General features: G+C 46.3%; 1 protein-coding gene across 2 annotated transcripts; it reads right to left on the bottom strand.

The window, feature by feature from the left end:
* Positions 1–114: 114 nt before the first annotated feature.
* LOC109510114 (bone morphogenetic protein receptor type-1A-like) lies at positions 115–23,618 on the bottom strand. 2 transcript variants are annotated; one of them, XM_019860208.1, is made up of 13 exons: positions 23,392–23,618; positions 17,048–17,120; positions 10,312–10,558; positions 7,017–7,179; positions 6,379–6,481; positions 6,196–6,295; positions 6,020–6,107; positions 5,271–5,406; positions 4,992–5,184; positions 4,224–4,521; positions 3,962–4,137; positions 3,125–3,255; positions 115–3,006 (listed from the first exon to the last, which is right to left on the bottom strand). In XM_019860208.1, exons 3-13 carry the CDS (start codon positions 10,376–10,378, stop codon positions 2,881–2,883), a joined length of 1,581 nt encoding a protein of 526 aa, XP_019715767.1. In that variant the 5' UTR covers positions 10,379–10,558; positions 17,048–17,120; positions 23,392–23,618; the 3' UTR covers positions 115–2,880. The 2 variants fall into 2 exon arrangements, with proteins under 2 accessions (XP_019715767.1, XP_019715768.1); XM_019860209.1 differs by having other exon boundaries at positions 6,020–6,104.
* Between the last annotated feature and the right edge of the window lie 1,186 nt (positions 23,619–24,804).

The raw sequence follows: 24,804 nt of genomic DNA, 5'->3' as shown, positions 1-24,804 counted from the left end.
GATTTGAGTTAAACTCAAGTACTTTACAAAGTGTAAAATGTGAATTTGATTGCTTGTTTTCCCCGCCGATGAAAGAATTCGGGTTGATTTTCCCCACAAGTGAAAGGACAGCAGTTGAGTACTAAAAATAAGGTTATTTACTTACAATTGTTATATTGGACAGACTGTATACACTTTTGTTTCCTTGGTAAACTCAATAAGGCACAAAAGAACAAACATTTCTATATGCCTTTCAAGGCTTCTTGCATATTAGAAGAGGAAAAACATCAAAGTTGACCACTTTAAAAAAAAAAAAAAAAGCCACTCTGACGACACATTTAGCAAATTTCAAGAGACAACGTTGACATTTTAAAACAAGCACAATGTCCAGCAAGGATTCTGTTAGCGTAGCTTAGCACGAGGAAGCAGATGCAAACCCTAAAGTGACATTAATTTTGCCCATTAAAACATTTTAAGTCTTAATGTAATAATTCAACCGAAATATTCTCTTCACCACAGGTGTCAAATTCCAGTCCTCGAGGGTCGCTGTCCAGCATGATTTGTTTCCCTCCTCCAACTTATCAGGAGCCCCATCATTTGAATCAAGTGTGATGGAGGGAAAGATCTAAAACATGCAGAACAGCAGCCCTGGAGGATCAGAGTTTGACACGTGTGCTCGACATTATGGCAACGCTCGCTGCGACGAGCTAACAAACTTTACATCGCTGTTCCTGCTGAAGAACGTCTTAAATGACAACAAAGGCATTTACAAGAGACTGATTGGACGTATGAAAGCTCAGTGGGAGGAGCCAATGACGAAGGCTTACCTGCGTCAGCAAATAAGTTGGCAGTTCGCTCGTTTACCGTACAAATTTAGCACAACATGGTCGTTTTGGTTAACTTTGGTTTGTTTTAGGGCTGCGCCATGAATTGGTGAATTGATGATTACAGAGTTCATTGGTTGAGATGACTTGGAACAAATATGAAACCTAAAAAGTATTTTCTGAAAAAAATAAGTTTCAAATACAGTATACTCGTTTTAAGAGCTACCTGCCTACAGGGGCCGCCATATTTACACCTTTCCTTTCTCATCGTGTGAATAAGAGAGTGAGGTGTCAGCCCTTTACGCCACGCCGTTTCTGAAGAAAGCCAGACAGAATTGGGAAATATTCAGCAGGGACAAGCTAAACATTGGGACAGAACAGTTGATCGTGGAAGCTAATAGCAGACGCAATGGCTCGCAAAGGCTTTTCTGGCATCGTTGAAGTTGGTATCCCGTCTTATATTGTCATCATATACTGATTGCGAAATCATGTTCAATCACTAATTAAGCTGTCATTGTTGAAAATGGTATACGTGGCAAGCTCGTCAGGGTTAGCAGCGAGCGAACCAGGCGAGATGGAACACTAGTGCTTACCATCGACTCTGAGTTCCTACGGATCCTTTTTCCACAGTGCAGCCTCACTCAAATGTGCCATTTTAGCAGGCAAAGGTGCGGCTGCAGTCGTGACGTCACTTCCGGACAACGACGGTATCTCTCGACATGGTGGCTCCCTGAGGGGGTGAAATATTAATTTCTTATTCCACAAATGCAGGATTAATCAGAGTACTGTGTTTCGACTAGTGCTGGCACAAATGGCATATCATCACCCCACCCCACAACAAGTAGGTTTGTTTCCCCTTTAAGTGACGATACAAAAGCTGTCTATTGACATCTGTGGAAACGGCATTTTCCCATCCCAAGAGTTGTTTTCAATTATGAGCACCTGTAATTGGCACGAAGAAACAGGATTGGGGTCCACACCTTTTTTTTTTTTAACGAGCAAATTGGGGAAGGGATTAAATTGTGAATTGTGGGGGGGGGGGGGACTCCCCCTTGATGCGAGTTCCTTCCACGAACATGGCTATGACCAGAGGAGCTAGTTTACAAAAGCAGCCATTTTGTTGCTATATTTAATTGTTTGTATGGTTACTTAGAACCCCCCCCCAAAATACAATAAAATAAAAAATAAAAAATACTGCCTAGCCCTAGTTTGTGCTCTCGAATGCATTCCCTCGGACGTCCGAAAGGCACTCAAGAGTGTGTGAGTTGGGCGTGGCGGAGCGCCCTCCGCTCCCCTTCGTTTTTGAATGCAGGCTACGGTTCAAAACCAATCAGCAGCTTGTGCTTGAACCGTATCCACCTGTTCGGCCTGACATTCTGGGCGCTCTGTGTCCTCAGTTGGAGCGGCGAGAGCACGCACCGGTACTCCGCACAATTCAAGAATGCTCGGAGTTTCCGAACGGCCGGAGTGAAGCAGGGCGCTCGGTTCGCATTTCCGAGCACACCCCTTATTCGCTTTTGCAAGCAAGCTAATGCTAAAATAGCATCAGCGCTTGCACTCAAAGCGTAATCACATTTGCTAACATTGTCGTCCATCACATACAATTATTTTTACATCACGTTTGCGTACTCGAGTGTAGCGTTTGTTATAAATAAAATCCACATTCCCTGTCTCATCGGCTCTGCCCACTGAGGTTTGGCTCCACCAATGAGATTGCTTGTAGCAGCAAGAGCTCCACCTCTTGTTTACAAACAAACAAAAACAAATAAACCAAAAAAAAAAAAAAAAAACAGGACGGTCCACGTCTCCACATTGACGACTGCGTTGTCTCCCTGCGGCCGAGACATTTTCCAAGACTAACACAACGAGCAAATCCAAAATGTTGAAATTGTTTTTGTTTTTTGGAAGTGGACACGAAGTGGATAAGCCGGACAGGAAGTTGGCAAAAGGGACAGGAAGTGGTCTGCGTTGCTTTCACAGAAAGCGCCACCGGAGGAAGACGAGAAGATGGACGAGCGCCATGACTTGGGCTTTTGATTTTCCCTTTTCTTCCGAATTGTCAGACGCGTTTTGCGCTTCAGATTTTGATGTCCTGCGACTCGACCATCTTGGCCAGCGTCTTCTTCACCCTCAAGATAGTGAGGCGGGAGGCGGGACTTGCTGACCAGCACTCGCACATCAGCTTCAGCATGGCACGCAGACACTAAAAATAGCGCACACACACACACACACACACACACACACACACACACACACACAGAATTATGAGGAGCCCTCGGTCTCCAGGAGGTGGTGTCATCCAATGTGGGGCGTGCTTTTACCTCGTCGCTGTTCCATCTGTTGGACACGGTGGGGCGCAGGCCTTTGACGCACACCACTTCCAGCATGTCCTCGTACGACGGGTCTGATGGCACCATGTCGTAATACGGGAGCTGGTACTCTTCCACCATTCCTGCGCACACAGGCACAAAATGGCACACGGGATGAAAACAGCTTTTTTTTTTTGTGCGCATGACTTTATAGCTAGGCTGGGAGAAGATCCTGGGCCACTTTCAAGCTCCTGGATTGCTCTTCTCCTTTTCAACCTTTCTTGACCGTTTTCAAACTGTGCCAACTCCAAACAGTTCAGTTCCAAAAGTTTTTGTAATTTCAAAATAAAAGCCCAAACTCAATCATTTGTTTCTTTTACAATGAATTTCCACCATTTTGCATCAATTCAAACCATTCTAATTCGAAAGGTTTCAGTTCATTTCCATTCCGAAAACACTTCAATTTTCCAACTAGAATCTCTCATGTCGCAAAATTCCCATTCCTCATTTGATAAATAATAGCCACGAATAAAGACGACGACGACCAAGGACTATTGGAAGCTCGGCGTGCCGTACGGCAAGCGAGCTGAAATGACTCCATATAAAATAAACTTTGAAAGCTTATGCACATAATTGTTTGACCAAGACCAAAATGTAATTTGTTTTCCTTGTCATAATTTCTATTCATTACTTTTGTAAACGTCAAATGTCACTTCTGTTGAGAATCATTTTCTGAACAACCCTCATGTTTTTATTTTACTGTGTTAAAGAATTTGAGTTGTCTTTATATTGTTGGTTTGCAGCAGCTCTAAAAACCTCGGATGTTTGGCACATGTTGGCGGGCCGTACCTCCGGTGACGCAGCGTCTCGCAATCTCCCACACGACCAATCCGTAGCTGTACATGTCAGCCATGAGGTAGGCCTGGAACTGGTTCTTCTTCAGGCTCTCGTCCAGAACTTCCGGCGCCATGTAGCGCCGCGTGCCCATACGCGTACTCAGGGGGATGTCCACCTCATTGGTGTCGCTACGGGAACACAAAGGGGACAAAGAACGGGTCAGGCGAGACGGCAGCGGCCGTCAGCGGCGCCATCGACGGAATCCCGGTCCGACCTGTTGAACTTGACAGCGAGGCCGAGGTCGGCGATGCAGCAGGCGCCGTTCTTCTTGATGAGGATGTTCTTACTCTTGAGGTCCCGGTGGGCGATGGCGGGTTTGCCCTGCGTGCCGTAGATTTGGGTGTGGAGGTGGCACAGGCCGCAGGCGGCCGAGTACGCCAGGCGCAGAAGCGTGGCCGTGTCCAACGTGGCCGTCTTCAGGAAGTCGTAGAGCGAGCCGTTCTCGTGGTAGTCGCTGATGAGGAAGAGCTGCGTGAAGGCGCCCGTGCCCTTGATGTCGGCCGCGATGAACCCTGAACAATCATAAAAATCAAAATACTCCATCACCACTCAACTGCGGGCCTTTGCTATGAATAGCAAATCACAGACGCTCAATGTGATATAAACAAGTGGGGGATTTGGTTAAAATAGGGGAAATAAATAAAAATCAGTGAATAACAGGTGATAGGTTACCCCCCCCCCCCCAAAAATGTCTATGATTATGTGAATCGGCAAATCCCAAAAGATGAATATGCGAGCACCCGCTGTACAGGGCACTACAAAGGGAATTGTGATTGGCGTTCACAATTGTGTCTGATGCCTCGTTTCCATGTCACATTTCAAACCCTCCGATTTGGTGGATGCAACGCTGCCTTTTTCACAGTGTTGTGTGAAACGAACATGCTGAAGAATCACATCCAGGGATCATGACTCTTGAAAGAGGAAAAGATGACACCATACAGGACGGTGACATCATCTCGGGTGTGCGTGAAATTGTGTCTACCGAGGATGTTGTCGTGTCTCATGAGGACGGTCTGGTAGATTTCAGTTTCTCGAAACCAGCTGGCCTCCTCTCGGGTGAAGAACACCTTGACGGCCACCTTCTCGCCTCGCCATCGGCCCAGCCACACCTCGCCGTAATGCCCTTTGCCGATCTGACGCACCATCTGGATCTGCTTGGCGATGGTCCGCTGAACCTTTGGGTGTGAATTATGTTGCTTGATTTGATTTGACTGCAATGATCGCTCAACATGCGCCCACTGGTGCAGTGTTCAGCTCATACCAACAGGGGGAGCCCGGAGCCGCTGCCGGAGCTCTGCGATTGGTGGATGAGGTCTTTGAGAGACTCCCCCACAGGGATGAACACTTCCTGTTCCACGTCCTTCTGGTAACGCTGACGTTCGCTCTGCCACTTGTATCTTGACACACACGCGCAAATTATGTTCACAAAACACATATGTACAAACACATGCGTGCGCACATGGTCAAGATCCGTGGTAGAAGAGGGAGGAGAGGGTTACACACGCACGCACACGCACACGCGCGCACACACACACCCACACACACACACACACACACACACACACACACACACACACACACACACACACACACACACACAAGCAGACAGACACAAACATTCCAGTCATGTGGCAGCAGAATGTGATGTGATGTCATGTTTGTGTGTGTCTGAAAGTGAGGATGAACTGACATTAAGACTTTGGCTTTTCATCAGCGAAAGAAGCCCATTTCTTTTAATCTAACAAAGTTCTCAAAACAAAAGCGGGGAAACAAAAAAATCACATTTATTCAAGTTTAACATTTAGAATGTGTTTTTGATATTTGTTACCTCGTGAAAGTTAATCAGTGTATGCCATTTGTGTCTTTGTTGGTAAGTCCCTCAAATCTAACGCATTGGTCGTGTCACGCACAGTTCCAAATGACCAAGAGACGAATGTGAAATGTGTCAGTGAGTATGATTTGGTGGCACTTGTGTGTAGCGCGTAGTGCAAAGGTGAGTATTTGGCGCACCTGTAGTAGCAGACCACCGTGACACAAACCAGCGTGCAGCAGCACACCGTCATGGAGATGAGGAAGGCCAACCAGTGGGGGCTGCCTTCTGGAAACAAGATGGAGGCGGATTGGGGGCACGGCGAGGGTCAACGAAGGAGCGGACGCCGCAAAGCCGGAAAAACAACAAACGGTACCTGAAGGAGCCTGCGGGGGCAGCGTGGGCAGCAGGTCTCGGTTGCAGAAGTCGGTACTGCAGCACTCGATGGTCCTTCTGGTCTGAGCGTTGGGGGAGTCCTGCCGGTCCAAAGAGAACCATCACGATACACACATCCTGACTGGGCGCGTGGGTGTGTGTGTGTATGTGTGTGTCGGCTTACCTTGCACTGGAAGTGTGAGCCCTCATACTTCATGCATCCTGACGTGAGGATGGCCTCGCCGTGCTCATCCTCCTCAATGATGGCGAAGCACTGACCGTTGGTTCTGGGGAACGACCCTTGTCACCACGCATGTCAAAAACACCCCTCCCCGCACTCCCTGAGAATTTTCTAGATTTTTCCTGAGAGGAAGTTCGGCATGTGAACCCCCACTCAGAGTTTTCGTTGGGCATTCGGAGGCACGGCGCACAGGGTCTCTGAATAATATCTGGTCAACGGGAGCAAATCTTGCTGTCTGCGAAGGCTGAAATCGTCTCTCGCTTTGGAAAGGGAGTCTCCTAAACGGAGCTCGGCCGAGAGTACCAATTGGCAAAGTGGATGATTTCAACAATCACCCGTAATGGCAACAAAATCTGATCGAAAGATGATCAATAAACGGCTTCGGCGAGCGGCACGTCCCGAACTGGAGAAAAGGCACTTTTCATTTGCTGACTGAATGTTTTCAGAGGAAAAAGTAGGAACGCTACAGTTGTTTGTTTCATGTCGAATAAAATCGTTTTTTCTTCAGACTGTATCCACATATCGGTAATTGAAAACGTCCGGAGGAATGCTGTGAGGCGACTGGGGCGGCTGCAGCTTACTGGCAAGTGTTGTTGGTGGCGTCTTCGGGACAGTGGCCGGAGCAGTAGCAGCTGAGGAAGCGAGCGGCGTCCTCGGGGGCGACGGTGGAGTCCTCGCCGGGACGTCTGGCCTCCGCTTTCACGCCGGTGCCCTGGAGGACGTGGTCCGGGTTCTGACCCGTCGCTGCCAAAAGGCAAGACAACAAAATCGACGATTAGCAGGAAAACAGTTAACGAACGGCTCACTCCCGAAACCACAAGATCAGAATTTTTGCTGGACTTCTTCGGGAACGACCTCGGTCCTCCATCTAAAAACCCCAATCACTGCTGCAGTTGTCGACAGTAAAAAGTCGCTCGGACATCGTCCGCCCGCTTGAAGGCTCCAAACACATTGGATTCTATCTGCTTGTTCCTTGGGAGGTTTGATGACATCATCATGCGGCGCAGATGAGTTGCGCAGCGTTATCAGCGAGTCATCCTGAAGGTGAAGCTTTCTCCTTTATCAGTGTGGGGACATTCTATTTATAAAGTCCTTCAGAATAAACTTTTCACAGCTGACATTCCCTCGGCACAGTTGACATCGAAGTGTGTGTGTGTGTGTTTGAAAGAGAGGGCTGGAAAAAGATTCCCATTTGATTTTTCCGTGATGCCGAAGGAAAGAGAAAGGAGAGGAGAGTCTTGAAGCTTCTTATCAGTTGTTGTTCTCGGCACTTATCTCCTTCCTCCCCCAATCTGCTCTTTTCTTCTGCGCGGCGCATTCCACCCTGCCTTCCTCGTAGCAACAACGCCAAAGTGCGCTGACATGTCTGGACTTGAAGCGCATACACGTTGAGCTGCCCGGTTGTCATGGAAACAGTCGCCGGAGTATAAAGGCCGCCTCTCCCGACAAAACAAACGCCCAGCACCCCCTGCACTGATGTCATCTTGCATCTTAGAGGGCCTGTAAAGGGAACTCCGAGATTGATGTCTCGGTCCGCCGACATGAGACATGATTGAAGAGAACTGCTGGAAACAAAATCCGACAACTAATGTCGGATTGAATTGTGGAGAGAATGCACTAAACTGTTTTCGAGTTCCCTTTTTTTGGGGGGTATGCGCGCGTCAGTCAGAGTGGAGACTGAGGTCTGGCAGAGAGCAGGCTGGGTAATCGGACTCTGAAAGTCACTGTGCTGCACAAACACACACACACACGCACGCACGCACGCACGCACGCACGAATACACGCATGTGCACTGACACGCTTGCGCGCACACCACAAATTGGCCTGAAGAGGAACGCTACTTTAAAAAGATAAATATTTAAAAGTTGTTTTTGGATCAAACGAAAAGTTCCTGAACAATGTTTGTTTTCACGTTGTTTTTCATGTTCTCATTGACTCGCCTCAAAGGATTAAATCAAGTGCTTACCGTGGCAAACTGTCATAACAGGAGAAAGACTTACATGCTTATTATTTGTGTATTTTCAAGAATTCCAAGGGAAAAAAAAAAAAAAAAAGGGAAATGAATAGCAATTACGAAGAAGTCCTTCAATACGTGGACACTTGTCCAGAATGTGGTTGCCAAGTTCAAATGCACTCATCCACTCGTTTCTTGAATTTTATTTATTTTTTTGATAATTCACGTGCACTCGGAGGCACTTGTAAATAAAATTATTATATTGACAATAACCAGGTATATCCCCCGTGTTATTTTTACAAATTATTGAATAAGCTAAAGTGTTGAAGATGTCTTGCTTGTGAATGGATTTTACAAATATCCCATTTTTTTTTCTCCCCCACCTGAGAAGTGATGATTTTGGAGGTATGAGAATTCTGCCCGATGCCGGCGAGATCTGCACAACTGTCCCGTGCTACGGACTGCTTTGTTTTAGTGGCACGCAAATATTTAAAATACACAACTAAAGTACTGTTTAATTTACGTTGGGATTTGGTGAAAAAAAAATGCTGAAAAAAGGCATCAAATATGTTCTTCATTTTTTGATGCCTTTTATCAGCATTCTTGTCATTTAGTCACAGATTTGATGGCAAAATTAGAATAACTTGGCTCGAAACATTGTAGAGCGGCTTGACATGCGCAATGTAAATAAATCAAGTCAACTAAAGGTAGCCAGCATGGCAGACCGAGAGTTTATCAACCTCTTCATGTCATCTATATCCAAGTGATCGATGGAAAGACATTTGCGGGTTGGGTTGTTGGGGGCAGAAGCTGGAAGCGAGCCCTCTTCAAAGGGCAAGCTCCTCTCTGGAGGGACTGAGGGAAATTTCCGGAGAACAATGAGCGTTTCGGGCCGCCGACAGCCCGCGCCGTGTCATACAGGAAATGGTTCATGTGCTAAAGAGGAAGCGGGAGCGGCAACAAACGGCTCTACAGCTTCCTGCGGCCCAAGGCCAGAGAAAGTTTGCCAGCTCCGCATCCGCAACGGCCGCGGAAAATGGCCACTGTTTCGACACGCTTTCAATGCGTTTGGGGATTTGCCGGGCGGCATGCTCTCACTTTAAGGCCATTTGGGAAGAGGAAAAAAAAAGAAAAATGGTCAAAATTACTTTGACATGCGTTTTGCCTTTGAACATTTTATTCAGTCACTGCTTCATAAACGCAAAATAAAATATTTAAAATAATTTTTGCTCAATTGTATTATTTTATTATCAAAATAAAGTATTTTGTTAGTTGCATCTAGTTTTCCCCTAAATTTGGTCAAAGTTTCTCTCTTTTATCAAATAATTGGTTAATTCATTTTGCTTACATTAATCATGAATGATAGAACGCAAACATCGGCAAACAAACTGATCAACATATTTTTACAAAATTTTTGTCATCAGAAATGCAATTGGATAATCTGGATCATTTTTTTTGCACTGATCCCGAATCTGCCCTTGTTTTTCTTCTTTTGGGTTTTCATCATAATAATCGCAGTAATAATATGAATATAATGCAATATGTAAGAAAGAAATCAAAGTAGTATTTATGAAAAATGGGTTCGGTTCAGCAACAGGTGGAATTTTTTTCCTCAAATGTCATTGCTACAAATGACAACACATTGTAAAATCGATATGTGTAAACTTTTATAGGTCAAATTTAAAAACCAAACAAAAAAAATAATTGAAAAATCTGGTGTGCAAGAAAAAAGTCAAAGCATTTAAAAAAAAATCTGTAAAAATACATTCAAGGACAAATAAGTGGATCGCTGATCCAAGTGCGATGATCAAAAAGAAGTACTTGACAAAGACGTCTGAACTTTTTGGGGGTTTGCTCCACATTCCCTTTTCTCAATGAAGCGTAGTCAAGCGCGAAGGCCCGGCGCGGCGTGTTGGTGGTACCTTCTGCTCTGAAGAGTATCAGCAGCGTGGCGGTCGTGGCGGCCAGACGCAACAGGAGCCCTGCCATCCTGCGGCGCGACTGGACGGATGCTCGGGCGGGGCGGCGCCGGGAAAGGCGGGACGGACGCTGCCGCCGCTCCCGATCTGACGTTGGGGTCCGGCGGCTTCACCACAGGTGTTTTGCTCGTCTGCTATCACAATATGAGAAGAGGCTCCTCTGGCTCGCTGGCTCTTTGAACCCGGAACGCTGACAACACACAACCATCGACAGTTTGTGAAGACGTACAAGTGGGGAAATTGGGACAAGAAATGACGCCGACAACTTTTGACACACTCTCGGGCCAGCTTGTCTTCGATGTAGGACTGCAGTTGGCCAAAGCGACGGCTGCTTCAACCGAAAAGTGGCGCACCTCCTGTGTTGTGTAGGGCATGTTCTTGAAAGGTTTTTTTTTTTTTTGGTGGATCTACTCTTGCTCGACATGTTTACAGAATTTCGTGTCGCCGAGTCAAACTGGCATCGGGGGCTTGATTTTGAAAACATTCAAAGAAACCCAAAGTGTGCAAAAAATGAATGCTTCAAATCAAAATGGCCGACATCCTATGGCTTTGCAGACTCCTTCGTGGGCCGACTCGTGACTTGACATGTCAACCAAATTTCATGTTGCCAAGTCAAACTTGCTTCGAGGGCTCAATTTTCAAGAGAAGATGAGAGTAAATGCAATTTGTTTCAGGCGGGTGTACTGTAATCGAGCACCGGGAACACTGGTTTTCTTGTTCCTTCGCACCGGCGCGACCGCAGCATCGGCAACACCAACGACGCGGCGAGCTACGGAACCCGCAACGAAATGATTTGTCCAAGATGTTGCGCAATTACGGGCGCAGCTCGAATAACCGCATGTTGCAATCAAGGGGAGCCGAGAGGGGGTTGGTGGATGATGATAAGAGGGAAGTGGGGGGTCATATATGAGTGTGCGTGTGGGAATGAGTGGCAATGTCCAGCCAGCGTCTGTCACTTTCCATTTGCCAGGGCGGGACAAAGGGGTCGGACCTATGACCCACTTTTCACACATCTTTGGCTGGGGAGAGGCGTCCTAATGAGTGCGCCTGTGTGCATGTGCGAATTCCCACTTTTAGCAGAACATTGGACAAAGCGTCCCGATGGTGGCCGTTTGCTCGTTTGGGTGCGCGAGTGAACAACAACAACGAGGTTGTCGGACAAGAAAAATAAGACGCGCAGATGCCGGCGCGCCGACAAGACGAGGCAGGTTGAGGAAGCTCCCACAACCTTCACTCGACCTCCCCTGTGCACCCGGCCAAAGGCCGCTTCCCTTTGAAAACAGTATAGCTGTCGCATGACATCATAGGTGCGCGCGTTATCTTCGACATGAGGAAGGCGATTTGGAAATCTGTCGGTTCGTTTTTGAAGCTGCGGTACACCCCCAAAAATCCCACAAGGGGAAAACTCGCTAGGCCCGCTGACTGCTCACACTAACAACTTTCTTCGAAATGTCAGTTTTTTTTTTGTATGAGAGATGGAAAATGTTGATTAAAACCAGATATTTGTACTTAAAAAATTAAATCGGATATTTGAAGGCCTCATCAGCCAATCCAAACTTATAATTGAAAGTGATTTATGCCACGTATGGAATTAATGGAGGACATTCCCAAAAGCATCAAAACAACCACACGATAAAATCTTCGCGCAGGCTAGTAGCCCCTTAATTTGGCTTTCTTTTGTTCAGACAAAATGTGGTCGTTTGTATTTTTTTTCCCCCAGTAAAGAGAAATCTCTGAACCCTGCCAGCAATTTTGGCTGTCACTCCGGTCAGCGAAGTAGCGTATTTTCACGACCATACAAGACAAGACTCGGTCATGGGAGCCAAATGAGGCCGGTAGAGCAAAGGATTAAAATCTCCAAGAAAGCGTCTTTCATTAATTAATTTAACGAAGAACATGACACTTTTCACTGCAGTACGAGTAGAGGATGGCCACCTTCTCCTTGTCATGCGCCAGATGTTGCTGCGCCACGGACATCTTTGCTCGGATGGATAGATGGCGCCGTTTCATAAAACACAAGCACCACGGATGAGGTGATGTTGAATTCTCTCACGGCTGCTCGATTCCTCCTCGCAAGTGATAATTTGCAGTTGAAACTGCGCTTGATCAGCGTGTCTCTTTGTAGGAGCCATTTTCGAGATGTTGTTTTGCACAATGCACGTACCGGCACGATTGACACCGACTGGGGGTGTGCCTTCGGCGTCCTCTTTCGCCTCCTACCCTTCCCACTTTAACGTCCGCATGCTGTCCTCATTTAAGTCTGCCTTTCCTCGATATGAGGAACGTGTCGGCACAACATCGGTCAGTCAACCGGATCCCTCCTCGAAATCACACAGCAGCATTGACAGATTTTGGAACGCGGCGCATGCGCAAGGTGATCCACACGATTGGGCTCCCCTGTCCATTTGGGAGAAAATTCAAGACTTTTATGTCCGTCATACGCTTGTGAAAATACGACGAAAGATTTCTCTGTACTGCAAAGAAAACATTTGAACAAAAGCAAGCAACAATCTCTCCCGAAAAGACGACCGGCTGAACGCCCTAACGCCAGCTCCTTAACTCATTCAGTACCAGCCAATTCTGGACCAAGTCTGAAAAGACGTTTAAAAACGTCTTTGGAAGTGAATGAGTTAACATGGTGGTCAGAATGAAAGCAGCCATTGTTGTGTGGAGCCACCTGTAGACGGACGGGATAGAGGAGCCTTGGAAGCGGGCAATCAGCCGTGACCAGCACCGCGCCCGCATCCTCCTGAAAAGACTCTCAAGCGTCCTTTGCAGGCAAGCCAGGAGTAGTGCTCCAAAACTACTTTTCATTTGATTGCTGAGCCAAGTATCATGTCTACCATCCAAAAATCACATTCCAGTGATTCGGGAGTAGGGAATGATGAATGAATCATTTACTAATTCCTTCTCCCTAATCACTGCAAAGGGATTTTCTGCCGAGATCCACTCGATCAAAATCGCCAGGATGTGACGCGTTGTTAGATTTTGAGTGGACTTGAACACCAACGCCTTGCTGTATGAGGAAAGAAAACAACAACAACAACGGTGCTGCCACCTTTTAAGCCCCTCCCCCCTGCCCCCATGGAAAACGTCTGCGGCTTGGAGGTCCAGACATCAATAATGAGACCTTAATGTTTGTCCACTTCCTGCTCTGGAAGAAGAGTGGCAGTCCAAACAAACAAGCCCGAGGCAGACAGCTCGCGCGCCGCACAAATAAATCGTGTAATGACTGAGATTGGGATCGCGGCGGTGGCCTCGGTGGGGGTTGCGACGCAATTCGGCCGGGGCGCTAAAAATGGAATCGAGTGTCATCTCGCTTGACAATCTCGTGGCCTTCTGTTGAAAACAATCAACACTTTCAGCACAATTTCCTGTCACCTCACACCAAATGTTATTTGTTTTAGTGTCTTCTTAATAAAAACGGCGCTGAGCTTCTTTTTCAACTTGCGTTTCAACGCACATAAATATGTACCGCGTCACATTACGTCTTCATCAATCAAGTGAAGTGTAAAGCTTTTGACGTGGCTTTTTTTGCAACACTTGAGACTGATTCTTCAATTAAAAAAAAATCTAATTTCCTGTGTAGGGCAAGAGGTCAAAAAGTTCGAGGGGGCCAAATACTTTTGCAAGCCACTGTAGTGGTCCTTGAAGCCCCGACCCCACTGAGCGGCAAACACGTTTTCAATGGCAGCGAATGTTGCATTCTCGCCGGGATTTGTCAGGGTTCCTTCAAGGTTGCAAATGGTCACCAGACGTGCATCTGTCCTTTTCTTGTTGCAAACAAACGAATAAATAAATCAATGATTTGTGAACATTTGCAACCTTGAACAAACCCCGACGTCATCGTGCATTTTTCTACCTTTGCCAAGAGTCGCAATGATTAGCCCCTCAGTGGGATCGAGGCTTGAGAGTTGTTCCTTCATCTCTCTGCACTTCATCTGGGGGGTCCCTTCTCCCTGGCGCCCTCCCCCCCACCCCTTGCAGGTGGGCCCCCGGCCGCTACAACAGGAGAAGCAGCAGCAGGCCTGCGATGTTGTCGGCGCCTTGGCCAACATGCCTTTCGGGGGCCTGGGAGACTGCAGGCCAGACTTGGTGGCTCCTCCGCCATTGTTTGCTCGGCCGCTCTCTGCGCCTCCTCATCTGCGGCCGGAGATTAGCAGAATAGCCGACTGACTCCCCAAGCCTTCTCATGAGTGCTTCCTCTTTCACCTCGTCAGGTAATCCTCATCATCTTCGACATCATTCTCCGAAAAATCGACCTGCTCTGGACATATTCTGCAGCCATCGCCGAGCATTTTGGACACAGGTGAAAAATGCAAAGCTCGTGTGCGCTGCGTCGTTTTTATGAGCCAATAATGTGTCTTTTCTACTTCAGTTGGTCGTGTTGCAATACAATCCAAAGATATTTCAAGAGTGCTTCACTGGCGCCAGGCCAAAACTTTGGATGTCCAAATTTTTCACAAAGCAATTGCATTGGTCACTCCCTACGTGTCTTTTTTTTTTTTTTTTTTTTTAACAAATGATTGACCAATCTAAAAGGCTGAAAATGGTTTCCTCTCTTGTCTTCCTTGCTTCATAGACTACCCAGCATCCACTTGGACCCACTCGTACATCTGCACGCGGAGTGAATGCATTAGTATTGTACAAATTCTGCATAAAAGTGTGTGTGTGTGTGTGTGTGTGTGTTGCTGAGCAGAAGAAGCCGTAAATTCTTATGACGTGGCTCAGGGGACTGGAGGTGTTTTTAATGAGTGTAATCGCCATAGTAACAAGTGTGTCCATCTGCGGCGCAGTGTTGCTTTTGTCCTCCAGCGCGGCTGTAAAACAAAGCCGCGCACCCCATCAAACAGCGATATGTTCATAAATCGAATGCGTCGCCAGGCACCGGCAAATTAAACGGAGGCTTCAATGTAATCTGTCTGGCTTTAAACTAGGTTTCAAGTTTGGCGCGACAAAATTTAAAGTAATTTCAATCGAGTTTTAAAGTCGAACCATGTGGGTGGAATCTGGCCTAAGTGTTGTAAATCAATGCACAGTCAAAACTTGAAGTGTGAGTGGCTAATGTCACCGATTTTCACGTCATGGCTCTGCAACGTACTCCCGGCTAGAAACTGGAGTTCACTGTCCTTCAATCAAATAAAAGCCCAAAGCAAATAACACACACGTGCCCTGAAAACATCATTCTCTCAAACATTTGATGTTGGGTGGGTGCATACTCTTTTCATCCCTTGTGTACAGCCCACTGGGGTCTAAAATGTTGCCTGATCGGAAAAAGGTATGCGCGTAACACGAAATATGTGCAAAACGTACATCATCCCATTTCATCTTCAGATCTTTTCATGGGGAACTCTGAAAATACTTTTATACTGAAATCATCCACGCTTGCAAGCTCAACTTCGAAATGAGTGCGCGCGCACGCATGTGCGGGTGTACTGCAGGACATATGGGAGTGATTTGGAGCGCAGACGGGGCCCGCCTCTGAAGGTCTTTGAGTACGTTTCGAGTCAGAAATGACGCCTGAAGTTCCACTCGTTCAACGGTTTGATTGGAACATAAAATACGGCGTTTGCTCGACTAAATGCTGTCCTCTAATGGACGCCCTCCCACTGAAAGTCACGGGGGGTGAGGCATCCCCTTGAGACAAATGACTGCCTCTCTTTCCTAATCGTGTGTGGTAAGTGAACAAACCACGTAGTCAGAGTTCTTCCTCCCGGGCTGTTGGAAATCAAAGCAGACAATGGGCAAAATCAGCCGCTCGGAGGCGCAATTAAAAAGCCGCCCGAGTGGCCCGGCCCGCCCTGCCGTCAATGCAGGGATCAAGGGTTAATCTCATGAAAGGGCAGAAAAGGGGCGGGGGGAGGAGAAGATGATGAGGAGTAGGGTGGGATGGGTGCTGGGGGAATCAGATTTTTTTTTGGGGGGGGGGATACGTAGCGCGTGTTCATGTGACCACGCTATAAATCCAACAGATGTTCAGTCCGACTGGGAAACGGCATTGCGAGTGTTTGCATGTGCGATTGTGTAGCTGATGAAGCCATTAAATGTGCGCAATTTAAGATGGCGGCTCGTGTTTCGACATTTGATGTAGCGGCGACCGCATGATGTCTTCGTGTCATGTGTATGGTGACTATTTCTGATGTGTGTGTGGCATGACTGTGGAGTGTGTGTGTGTGTGTGAGAGAGAGAGAGAGAGAGAGAGAGAGAGAGAGAGAGAGAGAGAGAGAGAGAGACTTGTGTATGCACCGTGTGTGTGTGTGTGTGTGTGTGTGTGTGTGTGAGACATGAAATATGTTCATTTGTGCACGCGTGTTTGCACATGCTTGTCAAAGTGCTACATGTGGAATTGTGTGGGTGACGTGGACATGTGCCCGAAATGACAATGTGGGTTTGTGCGTGTCTGTCTGTGCATCTGACTGTCACATCTGCATGTTTGTGTGTGCGTGCAACGTGACGAAAGGTGTGTGACATGACTGTGCATCAGGGGAACCCACAAATTTGTGGCTTCTATTTGCACATTCACCTCCTAGACTTTTAGGGGGGAACGTACAGCCTGCCATCTGCTGACTAAAAAAAAAAAAAATTGTCTTGTCAAGTATTTGGCAAAGAGATTGTGCTATATTTATGCCTGAAACAACAAACATAAAAAATTTGACACACATTTAGGAGACAGTCATACCTGGGCGCTGTGTCCGTGCGTGTTGCATGCTGCTGCAAGGTTCCATGGGAAAAGTGGGTCACATCGGAGCAAGCTGTCAGGACGAGAGCAATACAACAGCTGAGTCACGCTTTCTTCAATATGCCACACCTACGCTGTTTGTCTTGGAGCTTTGACATAAAAAAAAAAAAAGGGACACAATCAATGGCGCAATGTTACTTGCTGCTCTCGACAAAGATGACGCGGCAGGAGGAGGAGCTCGGTGGTGGCCACCGTTTTGTTTTTATAGACATGACAAGTAGAAGAGAGAAGTAGCTCTCACTCATGAGGGTGTATTTAAAAAAAAAAAAAAAAAAAAAAAAAAAAAAAAGAATACCAACAGCAGCTGCTTCTCATTTATTTCTAGAGAGAACAACTGCTTGACTCCAATATTTTTTTTTCTCGCAACGACAACAAAACCATGCCCAAGTTTGAACAGCAAAACATGTCCGTGACATGCAAAGATCGTCGGACGAAAAGACCGAGGAGTTCCAAAAAGCCAGTCGAATTCATTTGTTCTGATCAGAGAAGAGAACCAAACTGTTGTCAGTGTAAACCGGCTTTGGCTCTGCCGCGTTCTTCAATTCACAATCAAACCTTGAAATACTTCGACATTCTTTTCATCACTTCTTTTTAACAACATTTTTTTCCCCTGCAATCTACTGGAGACGACTTTCTCGCGTTTTGAACATAATGTTGTTTGACATAAAATTGCCAGTGGGAAAAGATTATGTCGTGGTTTGTCCTTCAGCTTGTACCTTGGTCGTGCGTGGAAAAGCAAAAGGTAAAACGGTCGCTTAGCAGCGACACTCGGAAAAACAGCCCGAGAAAGCCGAGAAACCAGTCGTCGCCTCGTAAACAAGCGAGGCTGGCTGAGCTATGCGGGCCGGGAGGTAAACACGCACGCACGCACGGAGATAGCAGAGCCGCAAACAGCTGAGAGGTTGAGCCCAAGTTCTCGTGACATGTTCTCTTTGGTCTGTGCGACTCCAAAAAAATAAAAACAAAAACAGGATTGACTTGCACTTTGGGTGGGGAAGGAGGGCAGACATTGAAATGATGTAACAGCACTTGGCGGTGTCACAATGTGTGCAGACACAAAACGCATATGGACTCGTGTTTTTAAACACATCACAGAATGCGCAAATCCATCTGCTGGCGTGTGTGAAAGCCAACATGGGAAAGACAACAAGGGAGAGCAGGCGACATCTGCTGACCAAAGCCTTCGCCCGACATTTCCATTACTTTTTAACAACGAAACGTGGGGGAAAAAAAACGACACAAGAGCTGCGCTCACACGACTGCGACGGCAAGGTCAGCGAGCCGCCAGGATGGCGAGCGTGTCTGAATTATTCACCGCGCGGTCGTATTGAAAGCCCCGATCAATAAGATTCAAGCGGACATGGACGCCGCTTCCGCCTGCGAACTGCGTCACCGCGACATCATGTGACATCTTCACGTCACGCTCAATTCAAGCAGCGGGCAAAGAGGGCGTCGTCGAATTTTCATTTGGCAAATCTCAAAATGACAAATTGCGCACACAGTCGGGAAACATGAGCTGAGCCGTTGTTGTCGCAACAATTGATGTATTCTCGGCGGCGGAAAACCTTTTTCGTCACACAAGATGTACAACTTGTACAAATGGTTCACCTAAACGAGCGGGTAGCGCGCCACAAAACTATCCCAAAATATCATTTTTACACTTAATGACAAAGTGTTTCAAATGGTCATCGTTTCCGTTTCCCATTTCAATTATCGTGACAACTGCATGAAGCGTCTCGGAGTAGTCAGTCGCAGTGTCTCCCACCTGAACCGCGATGCAGCAGAAAAGCAATGGCCACGAAGAGAAACCAAGAAGTGACGCCGATATGGCGAACACAAAGGCTCAGAGACGGAAGGCCAAAAAGCTGCAAGGCAGAAAAGCAGCAGCAGGATGAGTACAAAGAAGCGGCAGCAAAGCAAAGAATCCCCCCCCCCCCTTTTTTTTGTTGGACTTTCAGAAACGTTGAGGGTGCGTTTTGACAAACCTTCCAAAATGATTTCCGAAGCGGCTGGAAATGGAATTCCAACGGTGTGAATTGGTCCACTCGATAACATTCTCTCTTTATGGCACGGTGGGAATCTTCCGAACGTAAACAAATCAGGGTCCACAGTCCCCGTCTGCTTCGCGCAAACACGGTACAGCCAGTGAGGAACATGCTTCACGGAACAGTGACATGATAACGATGGACTAAAAATAGGCGCCTTTGAGTTGCTTTGGAAGATTAGCTCCAATGGCAAAGAGGCACTGAGGAACACATTTGCAAGCGCGCCCGTTCAAGCAAATACTTCCTTGATTTTTTTTTTTTTTTTTGTCAGATGGTGTTTGTTGTCCTTCGCGTGGACAACAGTCTTCAGGCAGTAAGGGGGGGGGGGTACACCCTGAGCTGTTTACCAGCCAATTGCAGGGCACACACATGGACCAACAACCACCCGCGTTCATAGTCACACCTCGGGGACATTTGAGAGGGTTTCAAGCCCCAATTTTTTTCCCCCATGGCCAATATGGAGGGAGAGCATGCAGTAGTTTTACATCAGTGAAACTAGTGGCATATGATGTGATGAATTTATTTGCATGATGACTAATAAGCATTGTACGTGTTTTCTCTTATGGCCCCAATTTGACAAGCACTTCTTCAAACACGCAGAAGGAAAGACGACGACGAAGCCGATTATTTATCTGCTGCAGCGCACCACCATGAACCGATGCACCATTTGAGGAGGAGGAGGAGGAGGCGGCGGCATCGCATGTTTTCTTCCCCAGCTCAGCCACTCTGTCTCCAGGTTCCTCTGGGAGGGGGGAGGAAATGGGGAGGAAAGCAGACAGAGAAGTACGGGAGATTTGAAACCTGATCTCCCTCCCTCCCTCCTCCTCCTCCTGCTGCTGCTGTGCCACCTCGCCGTAGCGCCTCCAGACTGGCGAGTAACGCGATCCTGCAGCCTGCAGCATTGGAGGCTCTCCAAGGAAAGGCAGCCCAGAGAAGAAAAAGATTTTTTGGGGGGGGACGCAGGAAGAACTCCCTCAGACGGACACGCATGGAAGGAGCCCAACAAGGAGTAGAAAAGAAAGAAAAAGAAGAAGGAGGACATGCCGAGAAAACGAAAAGCATGACATATGGAAAAAGAAAAGTGTTGTTTGTAAACAACGGCCAAGTCGTCATCAGCTTGCGTTTGTCCAAATGTACTCAGGAAAGTAACAATCGAGGCAAATACTTTCAATCAAGTCAATCAATGAATGAAGCGCTCTCAAATAGTGGTGTCACCTTTCCCCGAGTCAAGTGAATGTAAATGCCTTTGAGGCCTGTCACAATTTCTCCAAAGATAAATGGCTCCAGAACCTATTGCGGTAAATGATCGTATCTTTTGTTCTTTGTTTTTTTTTTTTTGGGGGGGGGGGGGGGATTTTTGTCATGCAAAATAGGTAGCTTAGCTCAACAAAGGTTGATTTCTAAGTGGCCTAATCGATTCCCTCCTCGTTTCAAACTCCCATCGATCCATCCATCCAACCATTTTCTGAACCGAACCGAAAGTCACTCACTGGTTGGACTTTCTTCATTTGACTTTTCTGATTGACTTGGTTGACCCTCGCTTACAGAACAAGCCAAACGTCCGCCTATGACACACGCCACACGTCCGCTCACAAGCAAAGGCAGATTCTTTCCTTTATTAGTGTGAGATAAATACATGCGTCCAAGTGTGTGCGGGTGCTCGATATGGAATGTGCAGCTGTCCGGCACATTGCTGCAACTACAATTCGTCACTCAGTTGCGCGTCCAATAAAGCGTCCTAAAGCTACATATCGATGCTATTATGATGATGATGATGTGATCAATTCATGAAATGCCAAGAACGGCTTAAGGTGTTCAGGAGTCTCAAAATATTCAGTCCCATGAACAAGTTCTCTCATTTTGAATGTTTATTCATTTGGGGTGTCGCGAATAGTCTGATGCTGTTCTCCTTGAAATTCCGAGCGCTTGACGAGTGATGGGAAGCCAAACTGCCAAACAGTAGAAATCCTCGTGGAAAACAATTTTCGATGCGGCTTGAGGGAAATAAATACAACTGTAAGAAATCTGTCCAAATGCTCTAAAATGGCCGGCACTCCTGGGGTCTTTTCTGAAAATGGCCGCCACCGAATGAGTTCAAGTATCCGGTCAGTGCGGCAGCCATGTGACTCAGGGACCATTTCAAGATGTCAATACAAAGAAGGAAGCGCACGGGGACCCAAGTGAATCAACACCGAAATGAAGCGACAATTATTTTGATGAGCAACGAATCATTTAGAGACCTTGTTGAACTTGAAACGGTCGGAATTTCAGCCACTCGGCAGTCAACATTTGGCACTTTTTGTCAAGCTCCATGAGAGCGGACTGATTCTTCATGTGTAGAAGTGAAACAAGGTGTTTGCAAACATTTTCTGACCAATGTTATGGCCTAAACCGGCAGCTGAATCATCATCAATTTATGGCCATTTGAAATAATGTCCTGTTTTTCATAATTCAATTAAATAATTCAACAAAATACAACCGAACTCAGTTTTGCTCCCGCTGCCTTTTTCAAAACAAACGCTAGTATGCATGCATGCTTATGTATTTTTTTAAGCTTGCGCATGTTTTACCATGCCTGTGTCCAATAATACAATGTGTCTTGTGTATGTGTTGAGAAATAGCACCCATAACTGACACTAGGCCTTTTAATATGCCATGGTTGTGAAAATATTTTATTATTTTTTTGTGTGTGGTGTTATCACGTTATTTTCTGTCTCTCCTGCGAAAATGACGCAGTTTGTATCTGCACACATATTAATGTGTGTGTGTGTGAACACCGGTCCAAGTGCGCCTGGCGTGCAACTCGCTGGAAATACAAAGCAGAGGTAAACAAACATGGCGCAGAAACTCAGAAGCAGCACAACAGCACAACCGGGAGCAAACCGGCTGCTTCATTCCCGTGGTGAGTGACAATGATATAACATGTTTGATTCATGGCAGAAAGGAGCAAGCTGCAATGACGTCATATTGCGTCATGGCGTTATCCCTACGTCGCCTGATTCGATCGGGTTATTCCAATTGATCCCAATTATAATGTTTAGGGGAGTAACTCTGTCTGCTCACGCATGTAAGGAGGTTATCTCAAATGTTTCACAAAACCCAATTTTGACCTTAACCCGAATACTGACTGCATTTAGATGTAGTGAGTGTGGGCTAGGGCTGTCTAAATTTGCGCCAGCATTATGTCTCAAGGGTGGAAAATTTCACAAGGGACTGCTCACAGACAATTTACACAAATTGTCATCTAAACATTTACTTGGTTTAATTTCATATTTGATGGGTGGCCACACAACTATTTGGACAAAGTACATTTAAAAGTCAAAATTTTACATTGTTTGACCCCTTTCAAGTCTTCAATCAACATGAATGAAAACACATTTTCACACAAAAAATTAGTAGTTGAAGGTAAAAACATGAGGTAATAGTAATAATAGGTAATAGTCTTTGTTGAACTGTTTTACTTACATTTATATTTGTGATCACTACTACTTCCGTGGGAAAACAAATGTTAACAAATGGCCTCAGTTAAATGGGGATTTATTTTTTAAAGACCAGAATTAGTTTATCTTATGTTAGCGGAAGAGTTAGTATTGCGCTTGGAATACAAAATTGTGTTGTTCGGGTAGCAAGGTGAAAATAATGTACGAGTTTCGAGTGACTGACAAAAGATTTCGTCAGTGACGGAGGTGAAGACAAAACGTTGAGCTAAACGTTAGCTAGCTGAGGAATGCGGCTAAAGGCTTCAAACTTCGAGAGAGAAAAACACGCGAATAAATGCTGGCTTTGCTTCCCCATTTGTTCATTGGCGTGTCACCAACATTGAGTAACGACTTGGAAGGAGATTCTCTTGGATTTAAACGAAGTGAAAATGGCAGCGAAGCCATGCAGAAAAAAAGAGCGAGGGGGGTTGGGGGGGAAGAAAAAAGTTGAAGGTAACTCTTTTTTTTCCACGACGGCCACTGAAGGGATCCGTCCATCACCTGGCAATAACACCCAGGAAAAGCTTGCGAGTGATGTTGTGGCTTCTTTGCACAATCAAACGCTCACCAGACAAGCGAACACGCGGAACCCACAGATAATGACAAATTCCAGAGAAGAGCTTTGAATAAATTAAAACACATTTTAGTCAGCGTGTTGGTCATAAAACACCAAAGCGCTTCTCCCGATTCCACCCCAGCAAATAGACGGCACCAACAAGTCGAAGCCGAGTAAAAAAAAAAAAAAAGTAGTCGTCTGTACCTTTCTGGTCGCTCTCGCTATCTCTCACTCTCTTTCTCGGACGCTTTGTCGCTTTGTCCGTCAGTGGTTCAAAAATCCAACGTTCCCAAACTAGACGAAGAAGGACGATGTGAGAAATTCCAGACTTTTCTGTCCAATTTCCAGCAACGAGCGAGTGACAGACGTTGGCGCCGCTGCCGCTGAGGCTTCTTCTTGCTCACTCCCTCGCTTGCTCAGTGAGTGGGCGCGCGTGCGCGTGCATGATTTACTATTAGCAAAGTGGTAGTAGCCAGAAGTGAAGCTACCAACGGCCATCTTACGTTGCTATAAGCTCAGAAGGCCAAACTCAAAGACTTTGATTTCTCTGTGGCGTTTCCAAATGATTTTCTGTCTTAACGGCGACAACGACAATGTGTGTCGTACGGTTGTACCAAGAACTGTGTGAGAAGTGCTTCATGCACATTTCTTCTGTAAGACACATGTTTCTAGTTGAAGCCATTTGGGACATTGTCACACAGATGAGGCAGAGCCAGCGGCTCAGGGAGGATAAGCATCCTTTAAATAGGTCAACTGAGAAAATGCACTTACTGGAAGTTGCTCGTAGTATACTACTGCAACCAATAAAAAGTAGAAATGCCATGATACCTGAGGTGGGCACATCGGTCCATCAGTCATCCTTTTGTCATTATTTCAGGCTGGCCCAGTCGTAGTGTATTTACTACGTCACATACTAAACGCACGCCTGTCATGAAGGAGGAGAGTCATCAAAATTAGAGGGGCAATTCAATTAATGTGTAAACTTGCACCCACCACAGTGAATTATTGGGAGTTTGGCGATTTCGCATCCACCTGACTGCTCCTCCTCCCCTCACCGTCCACACACGCTGTTGCTATGACAACAGAGCAACCCCAACCTCTTTTAAAAGCTGGACCTGTGCCACTATTGAGCCATGTTTTTTCATTCACGGTGGACAGAAACGGATGGCGATGGGGGTACGGGGTGGGGGGCGTACGGCGTTTAATGGCCGATGATTAAATAAGTGCACCGCAGAGCTTCATCCATCAGAATGGAGAAAAGCAAGAAGCCTTTTAAGTCTTCCACCCCCAAGATTCAATTTGAGCTGAAAGCAGAGGAACCTTCTGGAAAATGAGATGAAGATTAGATGACTTCATCCCACCATTGAGGACGATTTCCATGGTGATCCAAGTCGGACTTTTGTTGCACTTGAACTTGGTGGAAGCAAACTGGACACTTCATTAGGTACAGTCAAACAAACAAACTTCTGCTTTTAGAAAGATAATAAAACTTGTGATGGGAACTGTCAGGGAGGAGTTCAATAATTAATACAACCGTGGATACAAAAAAATATTGATATATTTTTAGGCCAATTGGAAACCTTTGGGAAAAGTTTGAATGTTTATTTTTCCCCCTAA

The sequence above is a fragment of the Hippocampus comes genome, unplaced genomic scaffold (genome assembly GCF_001891065.2).
Source record: "Hippocampus comes isolate QL1 unplaced genomic scaffold, H_comes_QL1_v1.1 scaffold39, whole genome shotgun sequence".
In the NCBI taxonomy this organism is placed as follows: domain Eukaryota; kingdom Metazoa; phylum Chordata; class Actinopteri; order Syngnathiformes; family Syngnathidae; genus Hippocampus; species Hippocampus comes.
The sequence above is the reverse complement of the archived record's forward strand: the minus strand, read 5'-3'. Positions and strand labels throughout refer to the sequence as shown.

Bases quoted from the DNA above. Each gene is read 5' to 3' on its own strand.
- LOC109510114 (XM_019860208.1), bottom strand. From the start codon at position 10,378: ATGGCAGGGCTCCTGTTGCGTCTGGCCGCCACGACCGCCACGCTGCTG. The intron at 5,407-6,019 runs GTGCGCCAAATA...GTGTGTGTCAAG, and splicing joins ACGGTGGTCTGCTACTACAG to ATACAAGTGGCAGAGCGAAC. The intron at 3,256-3,961 runs GTACGGCCCGCC...CTGTGTGCGCAG, and splicing joins GAGACGCTGCGTCACCGGAG to GAATGGTGGAAGAGTACCAG.